The sequence below is a fragment of the Cyprinus carpio genome, chromosome A25 (genome assembly GCF_018340385.1).
Source record: "Cyprinus carpio isolate SPL01 chromosome A25, ASM1834038v1, whole genome shotgun sequence".
Taxonomy (NCBI): domain Eukaryota; kingdom Metazoa; phylum Chordata; class Actinopteri; order Cypriniformes; family Cyprinidae; genus Cyprinus; species Cyprinus carpio.
Genome location: NC_056596.1, coordinates 8,165,226 through 8,184,986, shown reverse-complemented (window position 1 = coordinate 8,184,986; position 19,761 = coordinate 8,165,226). Strand labels below are relative to the sequence as shown.

The following is a 19,761-nucleotide window of genomic DNA, read 5'->3' as shown; positions in this document are numbered from 1 at the left end:
AATTATATTAATGTGAATCTACATGAAATTTCATTCATATCTACATGATTTCATTTGAAGCACATCTGGACTTTAAAGGTGAGATTATTATCACAATACTGATATCAAATAATTATAGCTGTTTAAAATTGTTTTAGATGGAGTATAGCATGTCACCCAGCAGAACAAGTCAACTTCCCAAAAGTTATTCATATCAACTACCCATCAAAAAGTAGAATGTAATGAGTCCTTGGAAAATGTCTTTAGGATCAACCAAAATTGAGGATCTCTGCCTCAAGGAAAACAAACTCATGGATTTAAACAGAAATAAACATGAACTACTATTTCAATGTGCATTAACATGTAAACACAAGCCATGCAGCAAGTAAATGTAACATCAAGCAGTAAACAAGCTGAAACTTACGCTCAGCGATGATCAGAGGGGGGAAGAAGAGAAAGTAGCCCACCAGCTCGGCAGTGAGCTGGTTAAGGAGACCGCTGGACACAGTACCGTTCAACGGAGTGCTACCATTCCACACCACATACACCAGAGTGACTGCCAACGAATTCCCCGTTTGATACGTGTTCAGAATCTGTCCGAAAACACAAACAAACTATAAATCCAAATCCAACAAACGAGTCCTCAGAGGAACGGCGTTATCAGACCTCGGAAGATAAGCCATTTATCAAACTTTGTTTTCAAGTTCAATTGAAAAACTACCTCAACAGAAAGAGTCCCATAAGAATCCTCCACTTTCTCCTGCGCTTCAGCAAACACATTTTCCAATCGTTGCTCCATCATTTGGATGAACCCGCAAGACTTGATGTTATCTGTTGGTCCGACAAACCTGAGAACTATATGTAGGAAAACAATAAACTGTTAAACAAAGACAGATTCCACATTCCAGTTACCAATCATTCTAGTTACCAAGTTTCAACAATAAATGGTTGTGGGCTTAAAGGGATAGTTCACCCAAAAATACATTGATGTGTAAAGACACAAAACGATCGGTGTGTGCAAGACACTGAACAGTATTTATATTGTTTTTTTACAATGAACTGTCAGGCATTGATGAATAAACTCCAAATTTTCATTTTTGGGTGAACTATCCCTTTAAGACTGGCTGAATATGTAATGTAGATAAAGGGTTAACAAAGGGGCTACAGCAAAAAAAAATTGTCAGATATATCATTTCCAGTCAGATTTTCCAACAAACTCCAGGTGGAAAAGAATCTTACCCGTTTTGAGCTGCAGGTGGATGCCGAGGCTGGGCAGCCAGGGGGCCACAGGACTGGGGATGGCCAAAACCACAGGAACATACTCTCTGATGTCACTCAGTAGCTTGTCAAAACCATAGGAAGCTAATGTGTCCATCACAACAGAGGCCACCAACACGGTCTTCCCTCTCAAGATGTAGTAGCCCACAGTCACATTAGAAGGCGTGCAGATATCTTTTTCCAACTAGAGAGAACTCAGATCATGTAAAATGACATCGATATCCATAGTGTATATTTAACACAATTAATTTTTTCAACATTTTCATCACCTCTTTGGCTAGTTCTACACTACCATTCAAAAGTTTGGGGTCAGCAAGACTTTTTTTTTTCTTTTTAATACTTAGCTACTTTTTAATTTTTACTTTAAACTTTTATTTGGCAATGATGCATTCAAAGAATTCATTCATCAAAGAATCCTTTTCCACAGAAGTATTAAAGAATCAAATCAGCATATTAGAATGATTTATGAAGGATCATGTGACACTGAAGACTGGAGTAATGATGCTGAAAATTCAGCTTGGCCATCACAGGAATAAATGACATTTTAAAATATAATAGAATTTAAAAACAGCATAAGCATGGGTAAGCATAAGACTTCTTTCAAAAACATTATATTATAGTCTTATAGTATATATATATATATATATATAGTCTCATTTAATATCATAAAACAGCATATTAATAATTATTAAACAATAAATAAATGGGTGAATACTTCTTCAACCAAGATTTAGTTTTACCTTCAGATACAGACTTTAAGTCTTATATGAAAATCCATTATAAAAACTATAAATAATTGCATTTTAAACTTCAAATTAAAAAAATAAAAATTGTAAAAGTTAAAAAAATATATTTTTATTTTTATTATTATTATTATTATTTTATTGTTACAAATTTTGACTAATATTATTTAATTGTGTATATTTAGGAGACAAAATTCTAGCTATGAAATTAGGGTTAGCAAGACAAAAGAATTCAGCTATTTTACTCAAAAAATATAACTTCCTTCACTGAACATTAACACAATTCATCAACTGAGACATGATGGAAAAATGCACTGTGGTGGGATTGTAGTTTACCTTCAAAAAATAAACAAGCTAAATTCTCCCACAATGCATGCAAACTGCTTGATAAGTTAAAATAAAAAACTACTGTGTGCGTAAAAAATGTAAACAGTATCAATATTTTAACGGGTTTTTAGTTGTTCAAATATGCCTTACTGAAATAATACGCTGTTTTTATTCAAAGTGCTATATTCACACAAATGCTCTTACTGGCTTTGTTTATTGTTAAGCGCTTGAGGCAAATGCTAATACATATCCCACATGAATAAATTTAATTATATTGAGCCAAGCTGACTGACCATCTCTCTCTGTTTACTCCAACACACACACACACACACACACACACACACACACACACACACACACACACACACACACACACACACACACACACACACACAAACACACAAACTCTCTCTCTCTGTGTGTCCATGTGTAGATAGTGATTGTGTCATCTCCTGCTGATCACCTCCGGGGTCTGTAATCATACAGAACCTCTGATCTGATGGACAGTTGACGAGGAGGAGGAAAAACAAATCACATGGTAAGCGAATCAGACGAATATAGAGACAGATCTTGAAGAGAACAGATTGAGTCATTCGGTACAGAGCTTAATAGACACAGACAGTTGCTCTTCAAATGCTAATGACCGTGGTCATTCACAATTAAAGAGACAGTACACCCAAAAATGCAAATTTGATCATCATTTATTCATCTTCATGTCATTACAAACCCGTAAGACTTGCATGACTTGTATGAGAGCTTGGAACGACATGAGGGTGATTAAATGATAAGAGAATGTACATTTTTGAGCGAATTGTTCCTTTAAATACTCTATTTAGTCAACTGCACTCCCCTCAGCATGTTGTCTCTGCTGTTACCATGATATCGATTCTTTATTTGCAGCAGTAGCTGTGCTATTTTTGGACGTGCCTTTCAGACGGACAGACATGCAAACGCTCCTTAGGTTTCAAACCAAGTGTTTCATCAGACGGCTCTTTCTCAACAGGGAGATGTTCTACACAATCACACTCAATGAGCTGCATACTGAACATACACAGGAAACACCTCCCACACAGCCTCCCACCACATTGTCCTCTGCTAAACTACAATTCCCATGATGCAACAGACAACTGTGGTCAAAGCACTGTGCTTATCTTGATGCTGCTGGATTCTACTGTAAGTAATATTTTACCGTGTTTCCAATGGCAACCAACTATTCCGATTAGTTCTTTTCATTATTTATTTAGCATTTCTCATTTCATGTTGAACTTGCAGTGGAAGAGATAGTGGAAGAGTTAATTATTTTTAAATTATGCATTAAATCTTGGATAACCTACCTCATTTGCCCTTTTAAAAAAAAGCTGATTTATAATGTTACAAAAGATATCTATTTCAAATAAATGTTGTTCTTTTGAACTTTCTATTCATCAAAGAATCCTTTAAAAAAATAATCAAAATCTATTTATAATATTAAGCAGCACAACTGTTTTTAACATTGATAATAATAAGATACGTTTCTTGATTATTTTAATGATTTGTGAAGGATCATGTGACACTGGAGTAATGGCTGCTGAAAATTCAGCTTTGCATCAGAAATAAATGACATCTTAAATATATTAAAATAGAAAATAGTTATTTTAAATTATAATAACATTTCACACTGTTTTTACTGTATTTCTGATTTAAAAAAATGCAGCCTTGGCAAGCATAAGAGTCTTCTTTCAAAAACATAAAAAAATCTTACAAAAAATCTTACAAACCCCAAACCTTTGAACTTCTATAGTAGGTGTTTTCTTTCTTATTTATACTGTGTAGTGGCTTGCGGCTCAAAACACATGCAAAACCACCAACCTGAACACGGACGTTGCTGTCATTGAACGCCCTCTGCAGTGTCTGCGTGAAACCTTTATACAGGTTCTGTCTCATTCCAGCTTCTAGGCGATTTCGTCGCATCTGGATGGACAACACTGGGGGAAAAATTAATACAACACATATGAAAAGCATGATTTTCAAAGAATCTCGAAGCAGCCCAGATCCCAAGGAAGACAGCCATGTCTTTTTTTCTGATAAGACCTTTTTATTAACATCCATTAAAGAACTTTATGAAAGAAAAGAAAAAAAAAACTTTATTTATTATTTAATAAAATAACTAATTAATTTTTCCCCTCTGGTATCAGAATGTAAACAAACAAAATGCAACAAACCCCAAAAGCATTTGCATGCGAAATCAGGGTAACTGTAAAAATAGGTGTCCTGATTTGTTTTGCTTAAAATGCAACAAATGTTTTCCCACAAACACTGTTTAGGTCTAGGTGTAACGTCATGTTTTACTGTCTATATTATCAGTTAAACACTATTTCAATGCAAAATCTACAATTCAGCTTAATAAGCCACTAAATTTGTTGTAGAGGAATGTAAATTGCATTGATTTACACTGATTTGTGGCGTATTTGTGCCATTACTAAATTTGTCTGATTTCTTTAGTGAATTATCACTAAAAACAAGGCAGAGGCACTCATACAGTAAACAAAGGCTCACCTGTTTTCACCCATAATCTTTCGGTCACGTTACAGGTCAAAGGTGAACTGTCAGTAGGAGGGGTGCTCTGTTCAGTCGTGGTACTTCCAGAGGTAGATACAACAGTGGTTTGAAGAGGGGTTGTCGTTGCTAAAGTGGTTGTGGGTGTTTTTGTGGTTGTTGGTGCTACTTTTGTGGTGGTGGTAGTTGTTGTAGTGGTAGTGGTGGTTGTCGTTGGTGGTTCTGTCTCGGTTGTTGTGGTCTGGGTGGCTGTGGTGGTTGGTATGGTGGTCGCGACCTCTTTTGCCACAACAATGGCAGTGGGTGGAGTCACAGTCATTGATGTCACAGTTAAGGGCGTGACAGTCGTGGTGGTCACTGTGGTGAGCTGGAGATTGTCGCTGGTCACAGTGTGGGAGTTGCTGCTTGCTGAAGCGCCGGATGAAGCGTTTTCAGCTCTTTCAGGAGAAGTGCCGTTAAAAGCGGAAAAGGAGACTGAAGTTGTCACATTGTCAGAGAGTGTAGCATCTGTCTCTGCCACAATCATGAAAGAGGATCCCGGGGCGGTGGGAAGATCAGGGTTTCTGGGGAATTCACTAAGAGTCTCGTCTGAAAGCAGAGAACGTTTGAGTGAGCCACCTCAGGAGCAGGAAGTGAGATCGAGGACACACATGATCACTCGCTGATGGTGAAGAATGACACAGAGGACATGTGGGAGAGGACAGATGTAGCTCTGGGGGATTATGCAGTAGCGGGACTTGTTGAAGTGTTTAATTTTTGCGCCACTAGTGTCATCAAATCGAATATAACCGAAGATAATGATTTAATTTTCCATTGATCAGACAAACAGTTTCAATAAGAGTCAATGTTGTGAGCTTGGGCTAAATGCCATGCGCAAAAATTACATACTTCAGCTTTAACGTCAACATGAACTCAAAGTTGACCAAATCAGGGTTATTAGGGTTATAATATACATATTAAAAAAAAAAAGTTTTTTTATTTCAGTTTTTATTTCTAGTTACCAAGGTAGCATTTCTGATTTAGTTTAATTTAGTGTAATTTGATGTACTTAACTAAAACTAAAATTAAAAAAATTCTAATAAAAAGTATAATAGTATCTCACTGATACTAAAATAACACCCCTGCTCAAAAAGGGTCAGTGTCGGTAATGCTCACTATAGCTGCATTTATTTGATCAAAAATACAGTAAAATATTGTGAAATATTATTAGAATTTAAAATAACTGTTTTCTATTTGAATACATTTTAAAAGGTAATTTATTCCTGTGATGCAAAGCTGATTTTTCAACAGCCTTACTTCAGTCTTCAGTGTTACATGATCCTTCAGAAATCATTCTAATATGCTGATTTGCTGCTCAAGAGACATTTTTTTATTATTATCAGTGTTGAAAACAGCTGTGCTGCTGCATATGTTTGTTGAAACTGTGATATATTTTTGTTCAGGATTCTTTAATGAACAGAAAGTTCAAAAGAACAGTGTTTATTCGAAATAGAAATCTTTTGTAACATTAAAAATATATTTACTGTTACTTTTGAAATCATCCTTGATGAATAAAAATATTAATTTCTTTTATATATATTGACCAATAATATCATTCTAATATTTCACAATCAAATCAAATTCTGATGAAGTCCTAAATATTTTCACTTTTTACGGCGCAAGTAAAATGGGATCTGAATGCAATTACATGTTGACTTTAAAGAGATTATTGTAAAAAATGTTGATGATTACGATAACAACAAACACAATGACCTTGAAAATAATGATGACGGTGATGATAAACAAATGTTGAAGAAAGGATGAAGACAACGTCAAATCAGCAAAGTCCCTGAAAAGAAACCCGTTTAAACACACCACTTCTTGATTTCTGTACTCAGCAATGATTCAACAGCTCACAATCTAGTGGTACCTGAGCTAGTGGTCAAGACACTGTTGAGTTTATGTGCCGGGGACGGTGGATTTGGCACTTTGACGGCCTGCTCCCCAGGGGACTTTTGATTGGTGCGATTGTCACTGTTGCCGGGTGGGGAGGGCAGAGAATACACCAGCGCCTGAGGCTGTGTCTCTGCAACCTGCAGGGTCTGCACCGAGGCAAACACAGGCTGCTCCCTTGTGCTTTCTGCCCTCGCTGATGGAGAGTGGTACTGCGAGGCGAAGTCTTCGTCCTCCAGCAGTGACGAAGAGACTGTGATGTTTGGGCCGCCGGTTGGATCCTGGGAAGGACTGAGGGGTTGTCCTGATGCCTCGAGTCTTGCTTCATCTGTAATGAAAAAACATGTTATGCTGCAAAATCATAAACATCTACCGTTTTTGTCTTATAGGTGGAAATGCACTAGAGGAAATCCAAAATATAAGTGTATGATTTCATTTGTCGAGCCAAGATTTTAAATACTTGAAGGCATTAGAGGCAGCTGCATTAAGCTTGCGGGCATAATGACATGCACTGTTATTTAATCAGCATTAATGATAATGCGCTGTATCAAATTGCTCTCAAGGTATTTGAAACAGAGGAAAAATTAAGGTAAAATAAAAAATGATGGGGAAACAAGCCTAGCAGGCTGCCTCGCTGCATAAGGGAGCTCCTTCTAAGGGAGCATCATGTCATGGAATATTTTATGTTACCGATTTTGGAACACTATTTTTGCACAGAACACTCAATTTGCAATTAATTTCAATAGAGTTTGTCGTTAACATCTTGCAAAGTTAACAGCGCAACACTTTGATAGTTAGAATAAAATAATTATCTTAGTCAGAACATTTGTCTTTTCTTACAGTGAAAATATCTTAATACATGATACATTTACTGAAAACCGATAAAATTGAGTGAAACATTAAAACTTGTTCTCAGAAAATATATTTAGAATTCAGGTAATTTTCTTGTTTAAAGCATAGATCTTACTAAATTTTGTTATAGTATGTTAAAAAAAACTATTTGCCAGTGGAGTACGAAAAACATCTTAAACCTAATTCAAGATTATCTAAAAACAAATATTATTATCTTTATAAAAGATAAATGCATCTTGTTTTAAAACATGTACAGTATGGCAATCAACATTTCTCTCTTCTGGCAGCTTTATCTCTTTTTTTAATCTAGCTGTTTTGTAAACACATACATTGATGTTCCTTATTTGTTTGTTTTTTTCTTTCTAAAGATTTTTATATACAAGATAAATATTTTCAGTATTGATAATTATAAAACAATAATTTTAATTGTAAATGTAAAGCAAAGTATAGAAAAGATTTATGCTTACAACAAGAAACTTTCTTGAATTTGAAATATTATCTCTGGAAATAATTTTTTGATTCAGAAAATGTATCTTGTATTAACAAATTTTTTACTGTAAAAAAGACAAAAATGCAAATTAAGTGTACAGGGTGCAGGTTAAGTGAGGCAAGTTTAAGTCCTAAAATAGCATAACATAACTCTTTTGGGCAGCTTTGAAATATTTAGCTTGCTTAACATTTCAGAAAAGAAAATCACAGCAGCTCTTCTCTCGATTGCTATCCATGACTGTTGGCAAGTCGATCTGAGATGATTAATAATGTGATTAATTGACCTTTACAGCTTTTTACTTTATTTTTATCTTGGGGAACATAACATGGATGGAGTCATACAATATAGTGACTTATGGACATTAATCATAAATCCTTTAGCCAGTGGACCAAATTAGAAATGTGCAGGGCTTCTAGGGTTCTGCGAGCTCTCACTCTGTGCTCCTAGTGAGCAGCATAAAGCTTCATTCCTTTCCTAATGGGTTAATTAACTCACCCAAACACATCTTATATGAGATTAGTCACAAACAACATAAACATAATTTTGCAACTTACATCTGCACAAAATGTTGCAAAAGCACAGGTAAATGTGAACAAAGTACTTTACTGATGATAGACAGACAGACAGATTAGTGTAAAATTATCTGGATGGATAGTGTAGAATTACCTGGATGGATGGATATTGTAGAATTATCTGGACAGATGGATGGTTAGATAGTGAAGAATTATCTGGATGGATGGATGGATATTGTAGAATTATCTGGACAGACGGATGGATAGATAGTGTAGAATTATCTGGATGGATAGTGTAGAATTGCCTAGATGGATTATTATGGATATTGAAGAATTATGGATATTGGAGAATTATCTGGACAGACAGCTGGATAGATAGTGTAGAATTATCTGGATGGATATTGTAGAATTATCTGGACAGACGGATGGATAGATATTGTAGAATTATCTGGATGATGGATGGATATTATAGAATTATCTGGACAGATGGATGGATAGATAGTGTAGAATTATCTGGATGGATGGATGACATTGTAGAATTATCTGGACAGACGGATGAATAGATAGTGTAGAATTATCTGGATGGATATTGTAGAATTATCTGGACAGACGGATGGATAAAGTAGAATTATTTGGATGGATCATTATGGATATTGTAGAATTATCTGGACAGGCGGATAGATGGATATTGAAGAATTACCTGGATGGTGTAGAATTACCTGGATAGATGGATATTGTAGAATTATCTGGATGGTCTAGAATTACCTGGATTGATGGATAGTGTATAATTGCCTAGATGGATTATGGATATTATAGAATTATCTGGACAGATGGATAGATGATATTGTAGAATTATCTGGAGGGATGGATGGATAGTGCATAATTATCTGGAGGGATGAGGGGATGGATGGATGAAGAGATAGAATAGAATCATCTGGAGGGATGGCTTGATGGATAGTGTAGAATTTTCTGGATAGATAGATAGATAGATAGATAGATAGATAGATAGATAGATAGATAGATAGATAGATAGATAGATAGATAGATAGATAGATAGATAGATAGATAGATAGATAGATAGATAGATAGATAGATTGATAGATAGATAGATAGATGTAATCTGGTGATCTATTCATAATTACACCAAATATCTATCATAAAGTTGGGATGGTTAGATAGGCAATTACATAATATATAGCAAAAACAAAATCCATAACTTTTAACTGGGTATTAATATGATATTGTACCAGGAAAACATTCTAATTAAAAATGGTTTTCTGCATAATGCGTGTGTGTGCAGATTCTGTAAGTGGTCACGTTGAATTCCTATTCTCCAACAGATAGCCACCTGCTCTGACAGTTAGAACATATGGGATGGTCCTGATTAACAGGCAGCTAGAGAGAAGATGAGATGTCGTGTGAAGGGGGCTCTGGCTGTACTTCCAACCCATCGTCCTAATGACTGCACTTCCTGTGAAAGGGATAGCAATGAACTCTGAAAGCTCTAGACACTTAAGTATGCTTGTTGCCGGCCTGAGAAGGTTTGCGTACCCGGTAATGGGTCACGTGACTTGCGTCAGTGAGATGAGCCAATCAAACTCTACTGCCAGGCAGAACAGAGTGAGTTGATTGGAAGACAGGACGATAAATGCGAAAATGGCTTCATCCATCACAGTCCCTAAGAACGTAGCCTGGTCTCAAACGGGTGCCACTGCCACTGCATATTGTTCTATAAATGGGAGCTTTCTAATCAATGAAGTCAAGTATTAAAAATGAAGGACATGTTTTATATTCTGGAACCGAGCTGTTGTCCTGCTTTAATTTAACTGGAGATCAGTGGGCTAGAAAGACATGGACCTTCTCCATTATAAGGACAGGTGGTGAAGGGGGCTGATGGGTAACAGGCCAAAGCCATTGAAGCACATGAGGGAGTATATGGGGAACTGAAGCATGGAGTCACACTATTCCAACAGGACAGATCTGTGTCCATAGTCTATTCATAGATCCCATCTGCTTTTGTTGCATCTTGTTGATTAGCATTACATCTGTTTATCATAAAGTAAATAATTCAATATTTAAAGGGATATTTCGTGTAAAATGTGTCATTCCAAATCCATATGTATACAATAGATCTTTTTTTTTTTTTATATATATATCCTGGCAATTTGTTTTTCAACACAACGAAAAGAATGATGACTGAGGCTGTCAAGCTCAGAAATGACAAAAAAGAACCACAAAATATAATAAAAGCGAACATACTGTATGACTCATGCACTATATTCCAGGTCTTCTGAAGCCATTTGATATGTTTCTGTGAAAAACAGACTGAAACATAAGTTTCATAACATAAGTTCTCTAATTAGCAATGTCCAATTTGTGAACAAATCTGTTGTGAACGAATCAGTTAATCCCTGAAGAGTAAAAGTAGTAATGTCTCATCTGTGAATGAATTGTTCTTTTGAGGCAGATATATACAGTGAACCTGTTGATCCAATTCACAAAACTGAGACGATCGATTCATTAACAAATCAAACTGATCTATTTCTTGAGGTCTGTCCAGAGCCTTTATATACTGTAGCATCAGAAGACTTGGAATATGACATATGAATCACATTGACTACATTTATAATGTTTTTATGAAAATTTTGTGTCCTTTTTAAGCCTGAAATCTCCAGTTCCCAATCACTGTTTTTGCATGAAAACAACAACAGTATATAATTCAAAATGTCTAATTTTATGTTCCACAAAATAAAGAAATTCATACAGGTGTAGAACAACATGAGAGTGAGTACATGATGACAGGACTATCCCATTAACAAGAGGTGCGCCATAAATCTAAACATTTTCTTAATAGTACTATGTAACTTGCAAAAAGGATTTTGTTATTTTAAAATCACATTTCTGCAAACCAGTGGTATATTTCATATTTTCAAAATCATAAAATTTTACAGCAAAGCAGATTAGAGCGTCTATGTGCAATGAAGCGATTAAATCCTTTGACATAGAATGGGATGTCATCCAAACAGACACCCGTCAACCCTCAGGAGAGAAAGCACTTTGAGCATTGCATATCAACATTATTACACACTGACCGCAGACATCGTACAGAAGTCTCAGCTGTGGAAATATTTCAGCATTACTATCATGATGTACAGTTCAAATATATCATGGCTATAAAAAAAAAAAAAAAAAAAAAAAAAAAAAAAACTCCTATTAAACAAAAAAACTTCCTAAAACATACAAATACATACAACACACTGTAGTTTTTATTATACTTTTACTTTTGTTAACACGATTGATGGTGTCAGGTTGTAAAACCATGGTACTGAATGATTAACCTGATACTTCAATGGCATTCCAAGGTTTGTCAAAGAATACCAGGGTTTATGCTCAAAAACACTGTGGTACGATTATGGTATAATTTTAGCTGAGATGAAGGTCTGTTTTCATTTTGTAGCAGTTTAGAACCATGTTTATTAATCATGATGTTCAAAACACCAGTTATGCTACTCAGTAATGGTAAATTAATTATGTACATCGCAAAGCACATACTGTACCTTAAAATCTGGCTATAATGACAGTGGCTCGTAGCTACAAAACCACGAAGAGCTGCCAGCAAAAAAAAAAAAAAAAAAAAAAGAGAGAAACAATTGACTCCCATTTCAACAAACTGATCTCAGCAGGGTAGAGCTGGATAAGGCCAGACTAAATTAAGACAACACAGCACATTTGCTTTGGGTAGTCTTGTTTACATTCAGATTCTATTCTTAGAAGTTCTTGTTCAGACATCTAACAGCGTTCAAGCGGGTTTGAGGTTGATTAACAATGACAAAATTTTCATTTTCATTTGAACTATCCCTTTAAAGCATAAAATCCCAGTTCTATCTTCCTTTTTTCTTAAGCCAAAGGAAAATGATGCATCATAATATATGAACAGCCGGTGCAAAAACAACACCTTAGGGCCTTCCTTAAACTAAGCAACAACCCACATCCTTCAGTGTATTTTGAAATGCTGTGAGCAAGGAAATTAGGGGCATGGCGGACACGCACATCCCACACACACCATCACTGTTTTTAGATGAGGCATGGGATAAATCTGAGAGACAGTGTGCTCTTGGCGGGAGCTGAGGTAACAGCAGTGGCAAGCAGATTTGAGATTTGAGCTGTATTAAAGTTTATCCTTCTGCTCATGGCTATATGTGTTTTTAGAGTTGATATACGGCGACACACCTGAGAACACAGGGATGGGTAAGTGCTGCAGAACATAGCCCATCTTTGAATAATTCAAGTGCTGGCTAAGCATCTGGTCCTGCATCTAAAAGCAGCATGACATGGCCAAACTGTGCATCAATGTCCGTGTTAAACATCACTAACTAACACTGATTAAGGACCTGTGTATTTTGTGTAATATTAAATTTAACACCTGATTTTCCATTTATAAGCACAGTTACCCCCCCCCCCAAAAAAAAAAAAGTTAACTTAATTCAGCTGGTTGCCAAAGCAATGGTTTTCATTTTAATTTAGAATTTAGTTTTCGTTGATGCAATAAAATAAGTAAATTAAAAACTGAAAGAAAAAAATACATATACGTATTTAAAAAAAAATTAAAAAATTAAAAATAATAAACAATATAAAAACACTCAATAAAATGAAAATACAAAAAAGTTCATATATATATATATATATATATATATATATATATATATATATACACAGTACAGGTCAAAAGTTTTGAAACATTACTATTTTTAATGTTTTTGAAATAAGTCTCTTCTGCTCATCAAGTCTGCATTTATTTGATCAAAAATACAGAAAAAACAGTAATATTGTGAAATATTATTGCAAATTAAAATAATAGTTTTCTATTTGAATATACTTTAAAAAAATAATTTATTCCTGTGATGTAAATCTGAATTTTCAGCATCATTACTCCAGCCTTCAGTGTCACATGTAACATCCAGTCTATCACATGATCATTTAGAAATCAGTCTAATATTCGGATTTATTATGAGTGTTGGAAACAGTTCTGCTGTCTAATATATTTGATGAATAAAAGGTTAAAAAGATTTTATTTATTGCATTTATTCAAAATAAAAATAAAAAATTCTAATAATATATATTCTAATAATATATTTTCTTTACTATCACTTTTTATCAATTTAACACATCCTTGCTGAATAAAAGTATTGATTTTTATTTAAAAAAAAGAAAGAAAAAAAAAATTACTGGATCCCAAATTACTGACCAGTATGTTGTTATTACAAAATATTTATATTTTAAAAACATAGTTTCTTCTTTCTTTCTTTTTTTACTTTTTATTCATCAAAGTATCCTAAAAAAGTATCACATGTTCTGAAAAAATATTAAGCAGCAGAACTGTTTCCAACTTTGATAATGAATCATCATATTAGAATGATTTCTAAAGGATCATGTGATAATGATCCTAAAAATTCAGCTTTGCATCACAGAAATAAATGATAATTTAAAGTATAATAAATTTAAAAACAACTATTTTAAATTGTAATAATATATCACAATATTACATTTTTTTTTTCTGTATTTTTGATCAAATAAATGCAGGCTTGATGAGCAGAAGAAACTTCTTTCAAAAACATTAAAAATAGTAATGTTTCCAAACTTTTGGTCTGTACTGTATATATATATAAACTATAAATCAATTACACTGAAATAACAAGTTTGTCTTGTGACATTTTATGATTTATTTTCTTTCATGATTTCACCATCATTTCCTGTCTTTTCTCCACTTTCATGTTTAAAATGTAGCAAAAAATATCTCCAAAATAGAGATAATATCATACTTTATATTCATCAGTATATTCTATGGGAAAGATATAATATGCCATTCATTCAAAAATCGAATAATCTTTCACTTGAGCAGGAATCTTCAGTTCATTCCCACCATCCAAGTTATGTGGCCATAAATAAATAAATATTATCCATCTAATAAACAAACAAATTAGGTTTTTGTATAAAAACAACCAAATGAATTGCGACATTTACATGCACATTTCACCGCAAAATTAAAGTAAAAATGACTGAAATACAACATTTTTTACATTTAAATCAGCATAAATGAAACAATATATCATTGCTTTTCTCATCACAGTAATGAAAATAAGATTAATACATTACAGTAATGAGAATGTAAACTGGGAAATCAAATGTGCTTAAAATAATGTCACCATTTCCCCAAGACTCCCTCGTTTACATCACAATCCTGAAAAGTGAGCCATTGAGCTGCTGTAATCATAAAAGCTGTGGCCCCGTTTAGCTGAAAGGATGATGACATGTATTATTGACGAAGATACAAACACAGATCTGATTAAAATAACAGCCTGTACCCTTCCAGCCTCTCTAAGTGATGAGGCAAACACCATCACACATCTGTGTAAGCATCACCGAGCAGTGCCTGATTGGACAAAGAGGGTCATGTGACTTCCTTGCAGGGCTCTGGGTAGGTCATCTAGTCCCCGTCGAGTCTGAGGGGAAAAAAAAAATGTGTGTATGCAACTGACTTACACTAATCACTCTCCGCCGGAGGGTTAAATAATGGAGAGTGCAAGAACAACATAAACCAAAACAATACACATGCAATGACTGATTTATTTTGACTGGAGATAAAATTAGCAATCAGATGCCAAGCACTCGACATGCCAACACAGCAAAAGTGAAATACTGCAAGCCCTCACGCTACTTTCCCATCAATCCTCGTAAAAGCCTCCTGCGCAAACCTGCAGGCAGAACTGATGCATTTCTATGTTTGTTTTACTTTTCGCAGCCTCTCACATAACTGTCAGACCTGGTTAGTTTCAGCTCTGGCATTGACTGGAAATGATATCAATCATATTCCCTTCGGAATGTGTTGGAATATTCAGGAGCTTGAGCGGGACACCTTTGACGCACTCGACTCGAGTGTCTCAAGAGCAAGGCAGGTTATTGTAAACCCCACTAAAACTGAACGAGTGTCTTGCTCTCTCAGGGGAAGTTTGCTAAGAATGAATGTCACACGTGATTTATTATTTTAGTGCAAGTGTTTAAAAACAACAACATGCAAATCACTGAAAAAGAACTACAACTGCTACTATAAGAATGTGGATTTATTTATTAAAAATAAAAACTGCTATAATCTTCATGTAACAACTCACGTTTACATAAAAACACAAGATTTAAAATTTACTTTTAAATTCAAGTGTAAAGTCATGTATTTTAATCAAAAAGGATTTTGTGATTTTTTTTTTAATGAAAGATCAATAAGATAAATAATGCAGATTTATTTTCACAGCCGCCTTTGCTCATATTTACCAAGGGTGCCAATATTAGTGGAGGGAACTGTAAACTAGAGCTGCACAATATTGGAAAAGTGACATATTTTGTTTGCCTGCTATATATATATATATATTGCGAATTGTGATATGAAAAAATGCAGGAATCCTCACCAGATGACACGAACACATATATTTGGGAAAAAAATAATTATTCTAGAGTTAGTGGGATGATTTTTTGGGGGGACTGCATCTGCATTGTAAATAAGTAAATAAATAAATAATGAAAAAGCGATTTTTACTCAACATATTTTTTATCAAAAGACCAAAACTACAATTAAAACAACAAAAAAGACATCTATAGAATGTGTTTATACTGAAAAGAAAGGCTTAATTTAAACACTCATGCCATAGCATTATTTCAGAGCATTTGAGCAACTAGTTAAACTGGATTGCGGGTGGTTAGTGAATATAAATGCAGGTTTTGGTGCTGAAAAGTAGCGCAGCTGTTTAGTGAATTGGCCCTCAGTCTCTTTCCCAGTTTTCCAGACCATCTCTTATGTTCAAGCCAACCTGACCCCCAGGGAACGGAGCAGAGCAAGCAAGAGTCCTCGGAATATGCATTCTGCACACAAATTACACTGAATATTATGGGCTTCAGCATAGTAAACATGACATGGCCACATAACATCAGCCTTCTCTGAAGGCAAAAATAGATAATCCTATTCCTTTTACATGGCATCATTTTCCCCAAGAGATTTTTATTAGGGTAAAGCTAATGAAGTTGGAGGTTCGACAAGGACAGAGTTCATTATGCATAAAGCTCCTTTTTCCTTTTTCTCATCTAATGAGCACCGTCATGTGTGAAATTCCAGGTGTGAACATGAAGCGCGGTACTTTTATTTCAAGATACATAGCAACCGTTTAATATATCTAAGGGTAGAAATGAAATCGAATGTGATGATTCTATCAACAAGAACAAAGACGGCCATCTGATTTAATTACGCAAGCCATTCCACAAGCATAAAGAGAATTATGCAAATGCACATGCCAAATTAGCTTGGATATTTGTTCTGGTTTTCCCGCATGTTTACTGGAACAACGTTTTGACTAGATTTCAAACACCTCTAGAGTTAAACGAGGCCACAGATATGAGTTCTGTGTAAATTAACAGAGGACGCAGCTTTTGATCAGCCAGATCAAACAACAGACAGACATCAGACACTGAAACATGAACAGCTGAGCCTGAGTCTGGAGCTTTGATGTACTTCTAAAAAAATTAGTGTGCTATAAAAGCTACAAAATAATAATTAAATTACCAACATGCTATACGTAAAGCACCATAAAACAAGAGATGTCTCGGTTTATTCATCTATTGACCCTGTAATGCCCCTTTTCCTTGCCCACAAACCAGATTAGCCCCCCCCCCTCCATAAACCTTGTTTCATAAGCCTGAGGAGATTTTCAGGTGTGAGCTGGCACACAATTTCATTACAGGTTCTCTGAATTGTGTATTAATCTGGCAGGGGTCAGCATCAATCCCTTGATCTAAGCAAAATAGATAAAAGTGAGGGAGTAAAAAAGAGCAAAACGATAACGCTTTGGTTTATGGCATGGATAATGGACATCATAATCTCTTCATTCATTAACAAAACCGATTAAATAAAACATATTTATTTGTCATCGCTCCTGGCAAAGGAACACTTTTAGGGAGATGGTTGGCATCAGATGGCTGGATCTAAGTATTAGCTTGATGCACGTGACCTGAAAATGAGTGGCTTGTGTTATAGCAGATGTCCTCATAGGCAAGTGGCAAACAAGAGAGCTGTTGTAAAGCAATAAATAACCAAGAAGCTGTATAATTAATACAAAACATTAGGGATCGATTTTTCTGGCTGATAATTATTTTTATGTTATGGCTGCCAACCAATAATTGGCTGATAGTAAAATTATATTTTAAAAAATATATTATACATTCAAATATAATATTTTTTTCTAAATAAAAATTAAATAAAAATCACTATAAAATAAAGCAATTAATATTTGAAATGTTATAAATTAAATTATACTATTTTGTTTAAATATAAAATAAGACACTAATATATATATATATATATATATATATATATATATATATATATATATATATAAATATTCATATATATACAGGTCCTTCTCAAAAAATTAGCATATTGTGATAAAAGTTCATTATTTTCCATAATGTAATGATAAAAATTAAACTTTCATATATTTTAGATTCATTGCACACCAACTGAAATATTTCAGGTCTTTTATTGTTTTAATACTGATGATTTTGGTTTAATTTTTATCATTACATTATGGAAAATAATGAACTTTTATCACAATATGCTAATTTTTTGAGAAGGACCTGTATATATATATATATATAATTTTTTTTTTTTAAGTGGCACTAAAATGCTGTCATATATGGCATGCAATAAATGTCGTCAGGCCGAATGCTGCAAGTTTAAATCTCTCAACAATTCCAAATCCAACTGCAAATATCACAATATCATATTGTACATTTATATTACACTGTTACAAAGCTATGGAATAAATGCTGACAGACCCCATTTTTCATTCCTAGTTTAAGTGTTAATAAAGTATGCTAGACTTTCTATGGTAGTCTAGGCCTACACTTCAATCTGAGTCATACTTATAAAAGAGTTAGCACAACCACATTAACCAAGTGATCTGGATATTCTTTATTCCATATTAAGAAGAATTATCCAATAAACTGCCAAGGAAAACAATCTCTAACCATTTTCGCTCCAAACATCCTGAATCCACAGGCCAAATCATAAGACGGAAGAGGTGGTAGGTAACCTGATAGAAGTCATTCTTCTCTGGAGATGTGCTGTTTGCCAACGGCTTGTCAAAGCTCTGTACTGATCATCCATCATTACACGATCACTGCTGTCACTACTGAACTCATAACTGCAATGTGGCTACAGTTATTTCAGCATTAGATGTGTATGTTTGTCCCAGGCATGCACCAAAAACCACCTTTGGGTGTATAATGTTATAGAGGAACATAATAGCGACAGAGGAACATTGATACTAATTGGGAGTATGGATTTAGCACACTTATGAATTTGCGCAGGCCCTTGCTGTGGCAAATAAGAAAGAAGCAGGAAAAAAATGACCTTTTGTACATATGGAAGCAGGGTGAGCGCATCAGACTTAACATAATCAACTTTCACACAGACTGTTTCGCTAATGAAGCATGGAATGGTCGGAAATGAGAACATGTCAGCTGTGAAAATGGTCAGTCAGGGAAGCAGATCAGCTGCTTTGGTCATAGCTGACATCAGCAGATAATTAACTGGCTCTAGTGGCAGTAATTAAAAAAATAAAAAAAAAAAATAAAAAAACAACTACTTCCCTACTACAAAAAACTGTAATTAATTGTGCTTCTGTTCGAGATGCCACATGTCTAGTTGTTTAAATGTGATATTTTAGCATTTTAACACTAGTTGTGGTGTGCAGCAGATTTTTCTCTCTCTGGAAAGAATCCTGGGGCTAACAAAGCTTATTCCGGCTCTAATGTAATTCTATGGAATGTGTAAAGACAATCAAAACGGATGGTTAAAGCACAAGCCAAAAGCCTTCAAAAAAGGCTAAGAGTAATAAAATCATGCTCTTTATTTAGGTTTTTCACCTTCACTGATACAATTCACTGACCACTAAAGAGTATCTCAGATCTGTGTGGCCACACTCGGAATTTAACAAGACACCGAGAAATAATGGAAAAGCATGCACTGAATTAATATTCCTTTACATTCTGGTTGGAGGTGCGTTTAAATTAT

At 34.6% G+C, this 19,761-nt stretch overlaps 1 protein-coding gene across 5 annotated transcripts in view; it reads right to left on the bottom strand.

The window, feature by feature from the left end:
- Positions 1-19,761, bottom strand: part of LOC109111942 (UPF0606 protein KIAA1549L-like) — a 45,742-nt gene that overhangs the window by 20,608 nt on the left and 5,373 nt on the right. For all 5 annotated transcript variants that reach the window (XM_042715278.1, XM_042715276.1, XM_042715277.1 and 2 more), the window contains exons 2-7: positions 6,772-7,122; positions 4,863-5,450; positions 4,176-4,291; positions 1,219-1,441; positions 701-834; positions 404-572 (exon numbers count right to left, since the gene is read on the bottom strand). In XM_042715278.1, the coding sequence (XP_042571212.1) occupies positions 404-572; positions 701-834; positions 1,219-1,441; positions 4,176-4,291; positions 4,863-5,450; positions 6,772-7,122 (1,581 nt within the window). The remainder of the gene's footprint in view (positions 1-403; positions 573-700; positions 835-1,218; positions 1,442-4,175; positions 4,292-4,862; positions 5,451-6,771; positions 7,123-19,761) is intronic.